The sequence below is a fragment of the Emericellopsis cladophorae genome (genome assembly GCF_022114955.1).
Source record: "Emericellopsis cladophorae strain MUM 19.33 chromosome Unknown NODE_6_length_900724_cov_123_231613, whole genome shotgun sequence".
In the NCBI taxonomy this organism is placed as follows: Eukaryota; Fungi; Ascomycota; class Sordariomycetes; order Hypocreales; family Bionectriaceae; genus Emericellopsis; species Emericellopsis cladophorae.
Genome location: NW_026250931.1, coordinates 177,596 through 195,150, shown reverse-complemented (window position 1 = coordinate 195,150; position 17,555 = coordinate 177,596). Strand labels below are relative to the sequence as shown.

At 55.0% G+C, this 17,555-nt stretch overlaps 8 protein-coding genes across 8 annotated transcripts; 4 read left to right on the top strand and 4 right to left on the bottom strand.

Moving 5' to 3' along the window:
• Positions 1-305: 305 nt before the first annotated feature.
• On the top strand, positions 306-2,644 carry J7T54_001625 (uncharacterized protein; the record flags this gene model as incomplete). The annotated part of the gene is made up of 4 exons (XM_051503641.1): positions 306-1,102; positions 1,289-2,283; positions 2,362-2,473; positions 2,524-2,644. The coding sequence occupies 4 exons, from the start codon at positions 306-308 to the stop codon at positions 2,642-2,644; spliced, it is 2,025 nt and encodes a 674-aa protein (XP_051364605.1).
• A 444-nt stretch (positions 2,645-3,088) lies between these two features.
• On the bottom strand, positions 3,089-3,957 carry J7T54_001624 (Proteasome subunit beta type-like protein; the record flags this gene model as incomplete). Its single annotated transcript, XM_051503640.1, has 2 exons — positions 3,089-3,781; positions 3,832-3,957. 2 exons carry the CDS (start codon positions 3,955-3,957, stop codon positions 3,089-3,091), a joined length of 819 nt encoding a protein of 272 aa, XP_051364604.1.
• A 636-nt stretch (positions 3,958-4,593) lies between these two features.
• J7T54_001623 (Cleavage stimulation factor subunit-like protein) lies at positions 4,594-5,632 on the top strand (the record flags this gene model as incomplete). Its single annotated transcript, XM_051503639.1, has 3 exons — positions 4,594-4,645; positions 4,704-4,829; positions 4,902-5,632. The coding sequence occupies 3 exons, from the start codon at positions 4,594-4,596 to the stop codon at positions 5,630-5,632; spliced, it is 909 nt and encodes a 302-aa protein (XP_051364603.1).
• Positions 5,633-6,107: 475 nt separating this feature from the next.
• Positions 6,108-8,788, bottom strand: J7T54_001622 (putative metal ion transporter-like protein; the record flags this gene model as incomplete). Its single annotated transcript, XM_051503638.1, has 3 exons — positions 6,108-6,384; positions 6,439-8,382; positions 8,436-8,788. 3 exons carry the CDS (start codon positions 8,786-8,788, stop codon positions 6,108-6,110), a joined length of 2,574 nt encoding a protein of 857 aa, XP_051364602.1.
• A 980-nt stretch (positions 8,789-9,768) lies between these two features.
• On the bottom strand, positions 9,769-11,473 carry J7T54_001621 (uncharacterized protein; the record flags this gene model as incomplete). The annotated part of the gene is made up of 2 exons (XM_051503637.1): positions 9,769-9,909; positions 9,968-11,473. The coding sequence occupies 2 exons, from the start codon at positions 11,471-11,473 to the stop codon at positions 9,769-9,771; spliced, it is 1,647 nt and encodes a 548-aa protein (XP_051364601.1).
• Positions 11,474-11,827: 354 nt separating this feature from the next.
• On the top strand, positions 11,828-12,723 carry J7T54_001620 (ATP synthase subunit 4; the record flags this gene model as incomplete). Its single annotated transcript, XM_051503636.1, has 3 exons — positions 11,828-11,858; positions 11,957-12,640; positions 12,698-12,723. 3 exons carry the CDS (start codon positions 11,828-11,830, stop codon positions 12,721-12,723), a joined length of 741 nt encoding a protein of 246 aa, XP_051364600.1.
• A 505-nt stretch (positions 12,724-13,228) lies between these two features.
• Positions 13,229-15,366, bottom strand: J7T54_001619 (Man1-Src1p-C-terminal domain; the record flags this gene model as incomplete). The annotated part of the gene is made up of 4 exons (XM_051503635.1): positions 13,229-13,266; positions 13,387-13,625; positions 13,934-14,348; positions 14,520-15,366. 4 exons carry the CDS (start codon positions 15,364-15,366, stop codon positions 13,229-13,231), a joined length of 1,539 nt encoding a protein of 512 aa, XP_051364599.1.
• Positions 15,367-16,007: 641 nt separating this feature from the next.
• On the top strand, positions 16,008-17,447 carry J7T54_001618 (ubiquinone biosynthesis monooxygenase COQ6; the record flags this gene model as incomplete). Its single annotated transcript, XM_051503634.1, has 2 exons — positions 16,008-16,104; positions 16,168-17,447. 2 exons carry the CDS (start codon positions 16,008-16,010, stop codon positions 17,445-17,447), a joined length of 1,377 nt encoding a protein of 458 aa, XP_051364598.1.
• Positions 17,448-17,555: the final 108 nt, after the last annotated feature.

Here is a 17,555-nt window from a genome sequence, read left to right as displayed (position 1 = left end):
GTCCTTCTGGTCTCTGTTGGCTTGGAGACTGCGCCTCTCCTGCGGAAGTCTATCTATAGCCTGCGCCCCACGCTACATGGTGATTGCTTAGACGAGAAGACAACGGACCAGATCTTGAGGGGATCGAACGAACGGACGACTTCCCAGCGACCAAGAAAAACAGGAGCAGCCGCCAGAGCCTGGTGAACATCGTTTGGCCGTCTGCCACGTGAGGTCCTAGGATCGAGCGAAGACTGGTACACGGCTCAATAGATATATGGCCGAGACTCGTCCAACTCTGAACATCACCCACGCCTCCGCACATCATGTCGCAACCTCACCGTCCTAACCTCCTCGACCTACGTTCGAACTCGCACATATCCAATGCGTCGTCCAGTTCAAAACCGCTGCGCTCGCCGCGCATGCACATCGCTGGCGAAGCACCGCCCGAGCTCTCGCCCCTAGATGCTTTCGCTATGCAAAGTCGCATGCTGGCTAAGCAACTCAAGGCTAGCGAAAAAGAGGGCAACAGGATGAGTCGACTACCGCCATTGACCATGGAGAGTCCTGTGATTGTGCAAGGAAGATCCGATTATTTCCGCTCCTTGTCAAATGAGCCCGAATCCGAGAATGGTCTGTCGCCTGGAGAACTGCACCCCGGCCTGGGCTTGAGGACTGAATACGAGGAAGCCTTTGAAGAAGCGGAAAGACCAAAGTCCATGCATCCGCGTATGAGTCGCGTCCCTCCCACTCCAGACGATGAAACGCCACCGCTACCACAGCAGCACATTCGGAACGCGTCAAGAGGACGGCAGCTTGGTCAGATTGATGAAGACCCCGGTTTCTTTGGTGCACGAAGGGACAGGTCACCATCGCCAATCCAGAGCGATGCGCAGTCGCTCCGTGAGAGGCCATTCGAGCCTCCCCGTCCTCGGAAGGACAGCTCGCTACCACCACCTTCTCCTTTGCAGAATGAGTCCCGACCGGACTCGGAAGAAAGACCGAAGCCAGGGTCCATGGACGAACTTGGCCTGGCACCGCCACGAACTCTGTTTCCCCAGAGGACATCAAGTATCGTGTCGTCGCCCCTTTTACCGCCCGAGGATGAGGTGGCCAGCAACATGTGGGCGTCCACTCACTCTCTCCCACTCCGCAAACTGTCCTCGGGCAGTGCTGCATTCGCGAACACAATGGCATCGCCTGCCCTGGGTCATTTTAAAAGATCGCCATCTGTTGGCTCGGAGTCATCAATTCTGCCTCGCCCATCATTCAACTTCTCGAGACCAATAAGCCGGGCTGACACGCCTAGCTTTGATATACCCTCGCGACAAGCATCTTCTGATAGCCAGCCTTCTTTCATCTTGGCGGACGAATCCGTGCAGACTCCGACCAGCATGCACAGCGAGGCCTTCCTTCAACAGCCCCCGGAAACACCCGGACCTGGCGCCCCTTCGTACATATACTCCAAATTTACGCTCCCTCGAGGAAAGATGGTACAGAGAGATGATGAATCAGAAGACCAGATGGACCACCCAACACAGCAGGGTGTTGTAACGACAGCACCGCCCTCACCTCCTTTACGACCTACCGGTTCATCGGGTCCAGTCGCAGATGACGCCGCAAGCCAGCTCAGCAGCGTGATGAGGCCTTCCATGGACACTAGCCGCGGCAGCAGGAGCATGGAAAATCCTAGACTGCCTGCAGATTACCCGCCTGTCCCACGTAGCCAGCCGTCGCAGGAACTAGCTCGCGTGTCAGAAGATTCGCCCAGAGGTCGGTCCCGCACGTCAGAACTACATGAGCCTTTCCGCGGTCGTGGCGTGACACCCTCATCGCATACTGGAACGAACGACTCGGCCAGTACTGTGCGCCCGCCGCCGACGGCTAGGTCGAACGCGCCGACTGCATCCGAAATGTCTGCCGAGGAGCACCTTGCCAAAGGTGTCGAATGTCACGAGAATGGGTCTTTGCAAGAGTCGACATACCACCTGCGCTATGCTGCCCGCCAGAATAATCCCACAGCAATGTTGCTCTATGCTTTGGCATGTCGACATGGCTGGGGTATGCGTGCAAACCAGAAGGAAGGTGTTTCGTGGCTCCGCAAGGCCGCCGACTACGCCCAAATAGAGATTGCCGACGATGAGGACCAGGCCAAGGGGGGAAAGCACGTTGATGCTGTGGAGAGGAGGACGCGCAAGGCGCAGTTTGCGTTGAGCATATACGAGCTTGGTGTCAGCCACATGAATGGCTGGGGTATCGAACAAGACAAGGCCTTGGGCCTTAGATGTTTCGAGATTGCTGGCAGTGAGTACTACCCTGTATCCCAGCGCTGTCTGCGTAGCTAACACTGCTAAGCGTGGGGTGACGTGGATGCATTGGCAGAAGCTGGCTTCTGCTACGCACAAGGTATTGGTTGCAAAAAGGATCTGAAGAAGAGCGCAAAATTCTACCGCATGGCTGAAGCCAAGGGCATGAGCATGGTCGGGAATAGCTGGTGAGACTCCAACGCTGCTTCTACCAAGCATACGCTTACCTCTGAAACAGGATCCACAAACCCAAGTACATGGAAGATGATTCAAGCAGCACCGCCAAATCACCGAAGAGGGACAAGAAGAAGTCGCGCAGTAAGTCCCGCACTAGGGCAATGTTTGGCTTGAAGTCGTAAGGCTCTGGCGGTTGGTTCTCTGTCAGTGCTGTCCACTTGGAACGCACCTCGAAAAGGCGTTATTGGTGGCCTATACTTCTGCATGGTTATTCGTAGCATCGAGCGTGCGATCTTGCTTCCAAATCTACTTCCCCGTCCCCACGCTATGGGAGCTGGGAACCTAGCCGGTTGGCTCTCTGTTTAGAGATGGCATTTGAGATTTTACTTCCTGCACTGAGTTGCCGCGAAAGGGTATACTCACAATTCAAATGATACCTCCTTTGTCAATAATGTGGCGATTGTCAGGTGGTTTGCATGTCTAGGTCAAATTGGGGCACCGTGATATACCCAGCGTGTGCATAACGTGTGTCGTCAAAGTGGTTTCATTTCATAGTCGCCCGGTCTATGATTACGGAACTGACGTCTTCACCATCACATGCCCGTCGCGATGTCGATGATCACTCATCAAGCGTCTACCTCCATCGTATCCCCTCCCTCGACAGGCACCTCCTGCACGGAAACGTACCGCCCAATATCATCCTTCTTAATGATCTTCTCGTTGAGCACCGCCGTCGTGCCCTTGGGGAAGCGGTAGCTCTGCAACTTGGCGCTCTTCTCGTTGGGCGTGATGTAATTCCTCTTCAGGGTGGTCTTGTCTTTTGTAATAACCGCTACGTCGACGTTTGAACCGGATCCCAGATCGTTCCACACACCTGCCAGAATGGCGTTGCTCGCCAGCTTGATAGCCTCCTCCTCGTTGAGCTCCGGCTTCCACTGGCTCTCAAAGACACTCATGGCTGCCAAGCTACCCGAACCCATTGTGACGTAGGGCAGCTTATCGGTGCTGCCGTGGGCATGGACTGTGAAGAGATGGGTGCCGGTGGGATCGCACCCTGCGACGACGAGGTAGGCGCCGATGTGACCCTGGTAGCGGAACAGGTGCTGCTTGAGCATGGTCATGCAAGTGACGACGCGGGGCTTGCGGCCGGTCGATAGGGCGTGCAGCTCTAGCTGGGAGGAAATGAGGGCAGTCGTGAACTCGGTGTCGGCGGCGGTACCGGCACCCGCGCACCAAATCTGGGGCGCAATGTAATGCAGCTTCTCGCAGTTCTTGTCGGCCACGATGGGACCGGAGGTAGCTCTCGTGTCGGCGGCGATCTGAGACTTGTCAGGCGTCATGGCTCCCTACAAGCACACAATGTTCTTACCACCACACCCCCATCATAGATACATCCCACAATGGTTGTGCCTGTGCTGGTAGCCTTGGGGAGAGGGACTCCCTGGGCGTGGAGCGCAAGGTTCCGGTTGTAGTTAGAGAAGTCGAAGCCGGGCATGGTGGGCTATTGAGGTATCCCACAAGCTTCGAGAATGGGGCCGATCGTCTGGAGGGTTACTTCTCGATATTAATAGTTGGGGAGAATCTCTTCAATGAGGAAGTTATTCCAAGTTGCAGCGTTTGTTCGTGCGGTATGCCAAAGGCGATATGAGGGACGAGCAAGGTGGGATGACGAGGCGAGAGCTGCCTTCCGCTACAAGCTTCCCACACGCTGGTGCGCCACAATTGAGAAGCTCATGCGCCACAAATCCGCCATTAGCCACACGTGATATGGCGCTTCCTGCCGCTAGCTGAACGTGCATCGGAATTGGGACGACGCCTGTCGCAAAGCTTCAACTTGAGAGTCGTCAGTATTTTTGACTCTGTTTTTAAGGTCTTTGTCTATCTACGCAATCCGCTGTGACTCACGTATACAATAACCAATATCTGAAGCTGCACGACGATATAACGCGATAACACCAAAAAAAAAAAAGAGCATCAGTAACTTTGCGATTCGTCAGTCTAAAGCGTCGTCGACAGACGGACGGACAACGCACTCAGCCAAGGCCATCCTTCTGGTGGCCATCGAGGCTTTGAGGGTCACTTCTGCGCCTTCCTGACACCCTGCCGATCAGACAAATAGCATCTCTTCACAATGTCGACACGACCGCCGTCAAGAGTCGTCTTCATTGGGAATATTCCCTACGGTTCGTCCCTCCGCAGCGGACGACGTGATCACGTCAAGCTAACAAAGCGACCGCGCAGGCCTTTCCGAGGAGCAGATCATCGAAATCTTCAAAACAGCAGGACCTGTAGAGAGGTTTCGTTTAGTCTATGATCAGGAGACGGGCAAACCCAAGGGGTTTGGCTTCTTGGACTACCCAGACACAGGTAAGCATTGGCATGCATGGTCGCTCTGGCTGCACGTTGGGCTTTCGTTCCTGCGCTGACTGACCTGTCCAGACCATGCTTCCTCAGCAGTACGAAATTTGAACGACTACGAAATCATGGGGCGCCGACTTCGAGTGGATTTTAGCAACGAGCAAAAGGCAGGCGATGACGATAGGGACCAAGCATCGTTCGGCAATGCTGCGAGTGGGAACAATGCGGCTTCGTACGCAATTCAGACGGGTAGCATACCACCATTGCCTGCGGGCAAGGAGCTTCTACCGGGCGTCAAATGTACCGATGCCATCTCGCAGACTCTCAACACCCTGCCTCCGGCGCAAGTGCTCGATGTCATCTCCCAGATGAAGGCGCTGGCCACCAACGAGCCGCAACGGGCCATTGAGCTTCTGCAACAAGCACCCCAGCTCGCTGCGACCGTCTTCCAGGCGCTACTTCTCATGGGTCTCGTGTCTCCAGAGGCGATTTCCTCCGTCGTGGACGCCGGCGCGCCCCCAGCTGCCCCGGCCCCCAACCCTGTCTACCCAGGGTATCCTCCTCCGCAAGCGACACAGACACCACCTGTCGCGGGTATGCCTTACCCGCCGCCACCGCACCAAGGCTACGGCGCGACACCTGTCCCCGCGCCTGCGCCGGCAGCTGCACCTCCCGCGGCCGCTCTTCCTAATCAAGATGAGCTGATGCGGCAAGTCATGGCGCTGCCTGACGACCAGATCGCGCTTCTCTCTGAGACGGACAGGCAGCAGATCCTGGCGTTGAGAGCGCAATTTGCTGGGGTTGGCCGCTAATGAATCGCCACACAGGGAGCGATGTGGGAAGGGTGATGCAAGGGCTATGATAATAGGAGAACACACGCTGAATTGGCCAAACCAAGGATCGATCCATGCAAAGACGCGATAGCCCGCGTACATTGACCACTACGTTGATGCTTCGAAAAGGCACACGCCAAAGTAAGCTAGCAAGTTCGAGGTCAGGCGTTTGGGCGCATCATCGGATAAATCATAACATAGGGACCAGTGGTCACCGCAAGATACTCACTGAATAATTTAAAAGCAGTCACAAAGCCACCAATGATATTTCCGCTTGTGTTGATGTGTGGTCCCATTGCATTATTACTTTTTCTTCGCTGAATCCAAAGTAAAGCGCTGTAGGAGATGAGTGTGAAAGCATAGATCCAAGCGCGCCGTGTCTAGCTTCTGTTCCGTTGTACCGTATATGCGTAGAGAGTAAATATCCATCCTGAAGTGCGAGGTGACCTATCCTCTATACAATCTTATACACCCGCTTGGCTATCATATAGCAAGCTAGACCAAAAAGAATGAGGCCTGCTGTGATACAGACGAACCATGTAAGATCACCTTCGTATTCCTGGCCAGGCACCCATACGTTCATGCCCCACAGACCGGTGATGATGTTCATGGGCAGCACAATGGTACCCAAGACGGTCAGCTTGCCGAGGACGTCGGCTGTCTGTTCTTGGCGCTCGTTCATGCGGATGTTAATCTGCGCGAGGTAGTTGCCGTGCGAACGAGCGAGGATTCTGCATCATCGTTAGCGTGCCATCTTCGAAATGGACAGAAAGGTCTTAACTTACTTCTCATAGTGGCCCAGATTGGATGTCATGGTGACGATATGATCCTGGATGTCGCCCAGATACAGCCCAATCTCGGAACGAGGGGCGACCTCCCAACGCTCGTTGCAGCGCTTGGCGAAGCCCTTGATGACATCCGCCTTGTTGCCCAGCAAGCGATACAAGCTCATGACCCTCTTTCTGCAATCACCCACGCGCCTCAGCATATCTCCCGTCGACTCGGCTACGGTCGTCATTTCGTCGTTGGTTTTCGAGGGATTTGCGTCCTTCATCCTCCTCTCTGCCACTGAGTGGAGGCGCAGGATCCCGTCATCGATCTCGTCTACTTCATCTTCGATATTCTGTATCAGGGGCTGGAAGACGTCGGTGATGTCGTCAATAATGGCGTACGAAATCCAATCAGACGACAAGATGAGGTAGTCGCGTAGCTGCCGGATGCGTCGTCTGACGTTGGCTGGGTGTGGTGTCACCGAGAAATGAAAGCTCAGGACACCCTCCCGGAACACGACAACGTACATGTTGACAGGCTCCAGGTAGTTCTGGCTGTTGAGATCCTGGTCAAAGGTGCGATAGTTGACAAAGTAATAATTGCGGAAGAGCTCAACCTTCTCGCGTGCTTCTTGCAACATGATATCCTCGGCCGTCAGGGGATGTATACCGAATGCTTTGGCAATGACTTTCATCTCAGCCTCCGTGGGGCAAAGGATGTCGAGCCACCAAATCGGGCGGTCCCCATAGCGGACATTCTTGGCTCTAGGTTTGCTCCCGTTGGATGGTACTGGTTTAGGTATGCCGGTTTCTGGGACTTTAGGGCCCGTGGGGGTTTGTTCACCCGAGCTCTTCCCCGTGACCGTTTCTTGAGGCTGCTGCTTTGGTGATAAAGTCCCCTCGCGTTTCGACTCGGCGAAGGACGCTGTACGAGTCGACCCCTTATTTTCGCTGTCGGTACCAGCCGCCGGCCTGTACGCTCGTGCAGGAACCTCGTCGCCACTTTCGCTCTCGTCATCACTAAGGACTCTGGGTTCTGGGATGAATAGTTCCGCAAAGCTTCCGCCAGGCTGCACTAGTTCAGAGATGGTCTGGCTGTGAATCGTGCTCTGGAACTCCTCATTGAAGTAGGTGAACCTGAATGGGACGTCCTCTTCTGTTTCGAACCACCCCTTTCTGACAGGACGGAGCCGTCCGTTGATGAGCTGCGGTTCCGTGATTGTTTTGACCCGTCGTTCCTCGCTGCGGTCCTCTTTTTCCATGTGCTTCCACTCCTCCAAGATCGAGAGGTCTGGCCACTGACCGCGCCTCCTTCGAGGTCTCTGCGCTTGTTCCTCGGCGGTGTCTTGCCTTTCGTCGCCCATCTCAGACATATCCGGTCCTGGGTAGCACACATCATCCTTCCCAAGTCGCTGATCCGGCCTATTGTCGCGCACAGCACCGCCGAGCACGGACAATTCATCGTCTTCGTCTTCGTCCTCGTCATCGACTTTGCCTCCCCGTGGCGCGCGGGAGTGTCGTGGACTGGCATCGCGCAGATCGAGCTCGTCCCTGATCATGACGTCGCCCAATGTCATCTCCATCCGGTCCACGCCGCTGAAAGTTGGCGACCCAGGCACGGACGGCGGGTTATTGATGTCATATCTCTCCTTCGCCCCGAACGCTGTCGCCGCACGTCGCGTATTGGATGATACACTCGAGTTGCCGTGGCTCTTGGGTCTACCGCCTCTCGATTCGCCAGCTCCATAGCTTGAAGGACCCGTTTGTGATCTGGCAGACTGGCTGAGCAGTGGCGCGCGCTCATCGTTGGAGAAATAGTCACCGGTCTCCTCGCCTGCCCCTGCAGCCTGCGACGTTCGAAGTCGAGTACCCGGCGCGTTCGCAGTGAATGGTGACAGCAAGGGCCCAGAGGCACCGCCAATTGTGGAGCTTCGTCGCGCACGCATCGGCTGGTGTTCTCTGCGCATCTGATTAGACACTAACTGGGAAAGCTGAAGAAACAGGTCGCGTACCTATGATCTAAGAGAGCTTCACTATCAAAGCTTGCATCGCTGAGGGTGGCGGATGGTATCTTGTAGAGTGGCTGCCGTGAGGGACCACTCGCCTCGCTCTGGTTCTCGTCATCGTCTATGATGGCGAAGCTCTTCCTGCGCTGCCGCTTCTTTTTGCCCCCACGATGGTTCTTTCGTTTTTTCGGAGGCTTAGCCTGTGTGTCTTGCGATGCCTGACCTGCTGTGTTTGGAGCTGATGCTGGCTGCTGCGGCGCATGTGATTGCGCCTGCGATGCACCAGACCTCTCCGCGACGAGCGACTTGGCGAGCCCACTGAGTGGATTGAACCGATTGGGACCCTCGTTGCCAGCCATTGTAGATGTAATACGGTTGACCGTCTTCAATGACAAAGGGACAAAAAAAAAGAAATGCTCTATGATGGGTGACCAAGTGAGGATGGACCCAGACGGGACCGCTATGGCTGAGCCTTTCCTGGTAGAGCCGGACTGCGCCTTTGGGTGCAAGATTTATCAGAGGCTCGCTGGTTTCAGTGATGTCACTCATTAACAATCGCGTGGGATAAGCCAACACGCACTAACCACAACTTAATACCTGATATTGTCATCTCAAACTTTGCTCGCTATTTTGCCTTTACCATGTCGAATCAATTGACGGATGATCAAGTTGTCTCACCAAGGGATCATTACACACAGGTTGCTCATGTTTTTCGTTTCGTCTGGCTTGGTGCCTGCCAATCCAGAGTACGTATGCGTACTCATCTCGATATCTCGATGCAAACCGTGGGCACTGGTCCATCCTCCACTAGCGCTATCAGATCGGGTCGAGAGTCGAGACATGGTGTCTTAGCTGATCTATATCCCCCCCCTGTAGGGTAACATGCGAATAACGTACGCGTAATTGTCCAGGCATGTACTCTTTGTATATGACGGGAACTCTACTGGCTTTCCCCATGACAATTGAACGTGACTATTTGTCTGAAGTAGTTCTGCTAGCATTGCCTAAGCACTTACTTACATAGTTGCCCACCGCCAACGACCAAGCTCGCGTGACCCTTTTCCTCTTTAGGCCTTGCCCGCCCCGAGTACTACGTAGTAGGTACTTATGCTGTACGTACATGTATGGCATTCACTCAACAGCACACTTTACTCGCGCTGGTGATCCCATGAGCGATGCTGAGGTGGACAGTTATGGATTCCATCTACCTAGCTGCACTCAACGTATCTTGCTGTTGCGTAATGTCAAGCGAACACGGCCTCATAGGCTGAGGATGTAGCAAATGCGAGAACGCTGCGAGCCTAAGTTTAAGCCGCCTGTAGGATTAGGGTATATGAGTCTATGAAAAGTCCCACAACTTCGCAACCAGGCTATTAGGGTTGACTGCCGGCTCATCCTGAGGAAGAAACACTCGTTTGGGGATGTGGAACTCGACCGCGGGTGTTTTCCTCAATTCCTTGCTTAATTCGGCGTCGAGGAGCTGTTACATGTCAGTACAAGAGTATCAAGACGCCTGAGGAAATTCTCGCGAGACTTACAGTAGCATAAGAATGGTCGAGGAAGTCCTCAATGTTGTAACTTTGCTTAGTGAATTGCTCCGACAAAATCTTCGCAATCGTCGACACGTTGGGGTGGTAGTGGGACTGCAGTTGCGTGACCTCCCAGAGCGAGCTCTCGATTGCATCTGTTTGCATCGGGTCCGTCTCGTTGGGGTCAAAGGGGTCGTCCATACCATTCTGCCGCAGGTCCTTCTTCACGTCCGGATCCCTGATTTCCCGGTGAAGCATGGCAGTGCAAGTCGGGTGCTCCCGCATCTGATTGTAGATCCAGGGTATGACAAAAACGATGGCTGATGGAGGCGCATTGAGCGAGAGTCGACAAAGTCGCTTGATGAAGCTCGCAACCAACGCTGCTGGCAGATGGGTCGATAAGAGGAAGGTGTTGAGTAGGCGGAAAAAGGGGGCTCGATGTTTCGAGTGTAGAATCTCGTTGTCAAGAAGTGAGTAAAGCTTGTGATAGAACAACGGGTAATCCAAGTTTCGTTCTTGGATGAGGTAAAAGACACCAGACAGCGCTAGCAGCGACATGGAACCTCCGGCATCATACGAGTTGGTGAGAAAATCGGCTAGAAGCTCTGGCTTGGTGAACCAGGGCGCGATGATGGTGGACACAAGCTTCAGCAGTCTCTTGCGCTGCTCCTTGGTCTCCACGATGCTCATCAAGGCAAGCCAGGCCTCTTGCCCTCGTCGCTTGTGCTGCTGGACTGAACGTATGTTATGCGTCTTCTTCTTTGGGCGTGCGATGTACCAATCTTCCAGTTCTTCAGCCGACTCTGGGACACCATCCAGCGCTGAGAGGATTGGGAGGACTGCATCGAACATGTCGGCCTTGTCTTCCTCTCCCACATCCTGGAGGATGGCAGTAATGGAGCTGAAGGTGTGGTATCGAATGTCGTCAAACTGCTCCAGGTACTCCTCTGTGTAAGCCTTGGCGACGTCTTCGTCCTCGCTCTGGAGCACTGTGTGCACAATTTGTCGCAGAAACTCAGTTGGGAAACTGTATTCATCCTTCTCAACCTGCCCTTCCGCTTGTAGCACTCTCATGCACAGTGTAAGAGCCGTCACACCGAGTTCTTCATCATCGAGCAGTGACAGCAACAACGTCTTGAATGACTTGAACTGCTCTCGTAGCCAGTTGACCACGGCGAGCTGCTTGTCAGACAGCGTCCGTTTCGGCACCAGCGCCCCCTGTCCCAAGAGGCGCATAAACACCCGCGAAAGTGCCACAGTAGCCAGCATACTCTCTGGGTTGCCACTCTCATAGTCGCCCATGATACCCAAGAGAACAACAATATCGTTATAGTTCTTCTTAGTTTCGAGAATACCTTTCTCCATGAGCAAGATCTTGGCGTTGAGGTCCTCAGGTCCATCAGTGGCGTCACTTTCTTCCTCAAGTGAAGGGCGACGCTTCTTCTTTGGTGGCTCGCCTGTTGCAGGCTTCGCCTTGGAGGGCCGCTTGGGCCTAGAGTCGATGCCCTCGGACATGCTTCGTTTATCGTCAAGAGCGCTGACGAAAGAATAATATGAGATCGTCCAACGATGGATATATGCTCAAAGACTTTCAAAGATAGTATGAGAGCAGGACTATTGCATTTATGAACGGTCAAGTTTAAGCCCCAATGTCAGGAAATCTTCATCGACATTGAATTCTGAGCCAATCAGGTCGCACCTGCCCAGAGCGACCCTTTTGGCCTCGCTCGCCCCAAGGGCGGTAATAACTCGGCTGCCAGCCACGTGACCCTGCGAACATACCGATCTAGCGCGATAAAACCTCATCCTCAATCACAGCTCCTAAGGCAACGTCAAGCCCGCGATACCCCCATCAAATCTCATCTCACAATGGCCTCTCGATTGGCGCGAAGCGCTGCTGGTACGTCGCCCTCGGTCGCCGCAAGTTTTGCGCGCGCCATTGGCCGCTTCGCCGGTCTGCGGGAGGGACAAAGGACACAACTGACTTTCTCAAAACAGGTGCAGCTCCCCTCCTCCGCCCGACGGTCGCCCGCCAGGCTCTGCCTGCTCTCTCGTCCGCCGCCGCTGCCCAGGCCCGCTATGCCAGCGGCGTCCCTACCGAGGAGCCCAAGAAGAAGGCCCAGTCCATCATCGACTCCCTCCCCGGCAACAGCCTCATCTCCAAGTCGGCCATCCTGTCCTCGCTCGCCGGCATCAGCGCCTACGCCATTAGCAACGAGTACTATGTCATGAACGAGGAGACCATCATCGCCTTCTGCCTCATCTCCGTCTGGGGTGGTCTGATCAAGTACGGCGGTCCCGGCTACAAGGCCTGGGCCGAGTCGCAGAACGAGAAGATAAAGAATATCCTCAACAGCGCGCGTGCCGACCACACCGAGGCCGTCAAGACCCGCATCGAGGACGTCAAGCAGATGGGCGGTGTTGTCGACATCACCAAGTCCCTCTTTGAGGTTTCCAAGGAGACCGCCAAGCTCGAGAACCAGGCCTACGAGCTGGAGCAGAAGACTGCCATTGCCGCCGAGGCCAAGTCTGTCCTCGACTCATGGGTCCGCTATGAGGGCCAGGTCAAGGCCCGCCAGCAGAAGGAGCTCGCTCAGTCTGTCATTGCCAAGGTCCAGAAGGAGCTGGAGAACCCCAAGGTTCTGCAGCAGATCCTCCAGCAGAGTGTTGCCGATGTCGAGAGTAAGTTTTCACTGGACATTTGGTTTTTCGAACTGTGCTAACTATTTACTCTTCCAGAGATCGTTTCTTCCAAGGCCCAATAAACATCCAACCTCTTGTTAGAAGCTAGATCACCTATACCAGACCTTCCCTTTGTTACACCATCCGTCTTGTAATAAAGACCTGTGCCATAGCTCAAACAGCCAAATGATTTTCAATACCCCTTTCTCGCATGTGTGATATTTGTGACCTGCTGCATCTACCCATATATACAAGAGACTCAATTGCGAGTTGCGCGAGCAAGCCTCGCCGTGAGCCTGAGACGACAGCCAAGGCCGATGTCAGGTTCTGACTTAGAGTAACTGGCCTACACGTAGATCAGGAAATGAGCCGTGACATACATTCGTCCATTCCTTGATCATATAACTGTAGACCATGAAAGCCCTCCACCCACACAGAGCATCCCAGCCACGCCCTCTCCTTTGACGCCAGATCCAAAAGTCGTCGACTAATTAAAAGGCACGAGATTGCCCAAGAAGCATGTATAGTGAGAGAACAGGACAGACAAAAGAAAACGAAGTGTAATGAACAGCGAAACACATACACGGCCTAGTAGATAGGCCTTGACTCTTGCCACTTCTTCGAGTCTACAGAGTCAGCCACCGACCCTGGCGTCACTGGATTGGAGTTGGGCAGCAAGGACTGTCGCCCGCTACGCCTTCTCCGAGCACCCTCAATCCCGAGAGGCCCTATCCATTCCCACGCACGGCCAAACTCGCCATTTGCACCCTCGCGTTGACTGGTGCGGACATTGCTGTTCATCTCGACGACAGCCTTCACCTTTTGCCAGATGTGCTCTCGCTCGCGCAAGGAGTGAACAGAGCGAAGCACATCGTCGCGCAGGTTGGGCAAAAACAGCCAGGGATCCTCCTCGTCATCCTCGGCACCAACTTCCTTCTGGCTCAACAGCTTGGTCAAGACGGTCTCGACTAACGCAGGAACCTGCCTGGAAGTTATGACGTGCTTTCTGTATTTTGCTCGCGCGGCCAATGCACCGATGAAGGCCATGACTAAAAGTCCAGCTGCGAGTCGATATCGCTCCACCCCGCGTCGGATGGCCCGCCGGACGGAGCAGCGGAGTGAAACGCGAGCGAGAGAGGTTGACGAGAGCTGGCGGTTTGGAAAGCCGGTGGAATTGGAGGTTCTGCATGGTAGACAGTCGATCTGATTAGTCTCCAGTCAGAAACGGTTAAGTTAAGAGTGGCATGTCTCGGATAGCTGATACAAGACATGATGACGAGAGAATGTACTTACTCGATAGCCTTGGCGGAAACCTCCTCGCGAGCTGTGATCTCACCAATGGCTGCTATCCACAGGTCCTCGAATTCGGCGCTGTTGAGCTTCTTGTTACGCTTGGCGCTCACCGTCTCCTTGAGTTCCTCCTCGTCAATAGACGGCGAGTCTTGCTGGTGCCCGGCGGTATCAACGAGCTCACCGCACTCGAACTTGGCCCGGCGGTCACGCAGTTCCTCAATGGCCTTGTCGGCAACAGCCTTCACACGGCGTGCCTTCTCACCGTCAGGCTCGCACGACGGAGGCAGAGGTACCAGACCGCCGAACGACAGCGGGTGCAGACGCAGAATGAAATCTTGCTCGCAGCGCGTCTCGAAGTTCTCGTAGCAATAGGCGTGCGGCGGGCATTGCTCGCATTGAGGCTCCAGGAAAGGCACTACAGAGTCGGGAATCGGCCAATCCGCGGGTACGATGAACTGTGGCGACCGTCCAAGGTTGCAATAACCCACAGCAATTTTCTCTTGGCGCCACCAGCCGGCGTACACAGATAACAAGGTCACGAGAAGAACGGCTAGGGGCGTTTTTCGGCTGCTTTTTCGAGCCGCACTTCTCGAAGTCTTGCGCGGTGGCATCACTTCACCTTGGCTGGCAGCTGCCTCGAGCTCGAGTTGTGCGTCAGGCGTGAACTCCTCGCCAGGCTCCATGTCGTCGCTATCGTCCTCGGTGTCGTCGAACTCTGGCTGAGGTGTCTGCTGCTGTCTTCTAGTCTTGGACACCGACAGCCCAGCTTGATGGCCTGTGCTGTGGCGCGCTGACTGCGCACTCTTTGCCACCTCAATCGCACTCAAGCGCCGCCTGTAGTTGTTGCGAGGTGTTTTCTGAACGGTGCCAGTGGGAGAAACACCACTCTGGAAGGGGTTATCATCAGAGAAGGGGTTATCGTTGTCGTCCCCTGATTCATCTTTGATAGAGGGTGTTACTGTCCGGCGGCTCATGCGACGGCTGGCTGTAGATTTCGGGGCTTCGTAGTCGTCGGCGTGTGATTGTGCGCGACTGACAGAACGCGAGGCACGCGACTGCCGGGATGTCACTCGGGGCGTCGCCATGTGTGCTTCGTCATATTCTTCGCTCTTGACGCGTGTCGACGACTTCCGGGGTGACTTGCCTCTCCTAACAGACGCGGGAGGCTCGATGACCGAGTCGTCCCAGTCCCCAACGTCTTCGGCGCTGCCAGCATTCACGATGCCCATGCTCGACCGTTTGGCGCGAAGCTTTTGTGCGCGCAACTTGGAAACTTGTGGCATGACCTGTTCGTTCACAAGCTGCACAAGCTGCGCCTTTTTGGCTGTGGCGGGAAACCCAATGTCGTGGGTGACAAGTATCGATCGCAAGCGAGGCATGGTGACCTTGCTGGGGTCGAAGTCCGACTGGAGGTAGTCTTCCATGTCGGCCATCTTTGCGGTTATCGCTTTTTCCCAGTAACGCTGTAAGTCTTCTTGACTTGACCGCTGAGCGCAATGGGTGTTCGCTGAGTAAAGAACCAAGAGACAGTTGTTGAAGGAAACGTGTCAAGTGCTGAGGTAAGGTAGGTGTGCAACCACGATTTGCCAGATGCGGCAATGACGTCGCGCGCGCTACCCGTCAACACGGTATGCACAAAGGTCGCAGGTGTAGCGGCCGGCAGCTTGCGTCTGGGGAAGAATGAGGCGCGATTATGTGCAAAGGGGGGAGATGGAGGGGCCAGGAATGATGCGGAAGTAAGAATTCGCTAATGAGCGACTTGAACAACGGCACGAAAGATATTCATCAGAGCAAACAATGACCAGACCCTTGCTGTTGTTTCTGTGGCAACTTGGGCATTCGGCAGCGCTAGGTTCGCAAGACCCCTGTTGCTGTCTGGGTCCGAGCTGCACAGCCACATAGTTCAGCCGCATGCCAAACGCCACACCTTGCTGATATCGTGATGGCTTCACATGGTGTAAACCGCACTTCCGTCCATACGCCAACTTTCTGGACATTTTTCTCAATGGCTGCAACTCGGGCTCTAGGATCCACGCCCTCCATATGTCGAGCATGTACTCGTCTGTCCAAACCAATGGCCCGCCGTGGATATGCCACCATGACAAACGATATCTATGATGTAGTGTGCGTGGGTGGTGGCCCAGCAGGCCTTTCGCTACTCGCAGCACTCCGTAAGTCGGACAGGACAGTATCAATGATGTTTTACTAAGAACAAAGCACAGGTACCAATCCAGTGACTTCGAACCTCCGCGTGGCCCTCATCGAAGCCCAAGATCTGACCAAATCTTCCGTCCTCTCACTCCCGCCGTCCAAATTCTCCAACCGTTGCTCCTCGCTTACACCCTCTTCCGCGCAATTTCTCAACAGCATTGGCGCGTGGTCGCATTTGCAACGCGACAGGATACAAGCTTATCATGAGATGCAGGTCTGGGATGGCGTCACTGGGGCGAGGATCGAGTTCGACTGGCCCACGCAGGGGACCGAGAAGACAATCGCATACATGACGGAGAATCTCAACCTGACGAGTGGACTTCTGGGGCGGATACGTGAGTTAGGCGGCGTGGATATTTTCGAAAGCTCAAAGGTCGAGCAGATCCAGCTGGGCGAGGAAACGGAAGAGATGGATCTAAGGTCGTGGCCTGTGGTACAGCTCTCCAACGGCAAGACCTTGGCAGCCCGACTTCTCGTGGGTGCAGACGGAGCAAACAGCCCCGTGCGATCTTTTGCTGGGATCGAGAGCCGGGGATGGGACTATGGCCGCCATGGCGTCGTGGCGACGCTGGCACTGGAAGGGGAGGGATGGGGAGGAGAATACAGCAAGACGGCCTACCAGCGCTTCCTTCCGACAGGTCCCGTCGCCATGCTGCCGATGCCTGGGAACTTTGCGACCTTGGTTTGGTCGACGACACCGGCCAATGCCGCGCTGCTGAAGCGGCTTGCACCAAAAGACTTTATCGCCGCTGTCAACGCGGCTTTCCGGTTGAGTCCCGTCGACCTTGCGTACATGCACAGCCAGAACGAAGGCCAGGATGAGGAGTACCAATGGAGGATGCAGCACACGCAGACGAACCCCCGGATGCTTCCTCAGGCCGTGGTCGGCGTCCAGGAGGGCACAGTCGCCTCGTTCCCTCTCAAGTTCCGCCATGCGGACACGTACATTGGCGAGCGTGTGGCTCTGGTTGGTGACGCAGCGCACACCATCCACCCACTGGCTGGTCAGGGCCTGAACCAAGGCCAGGCTGATGTGCAGAGCCTAGTGGGAGCCATCGAGTACGCTGTCTCGCACGGCCAGGATCTGGGCACCCAGATGTGGCTCGAGTCCTACAACTCGGAGCGGTATGCCGCGAATCATGTTCTGATGGGTGTTTGTGACAAACTGCACAAGCTCTACTCTGTGGAAAGCGGTCCCCTTGTTCCCCTGAGATCAATGGGGCTCAAGGCTGTGAATGCATTGGGACCCCTGAAAGGCTTTCTCATGGCGCAGGCGTCTGGGTCGGGAGCCAAGGTCATCTAGGATGGCCGTGCGCTCATTCTGTATCACTTTGTATCAATCTGTATCAACGTTGTGTACAACACAGGATGGAAGAGGGAAGCATATTTGAACAACCGTAAATTTGGTCAC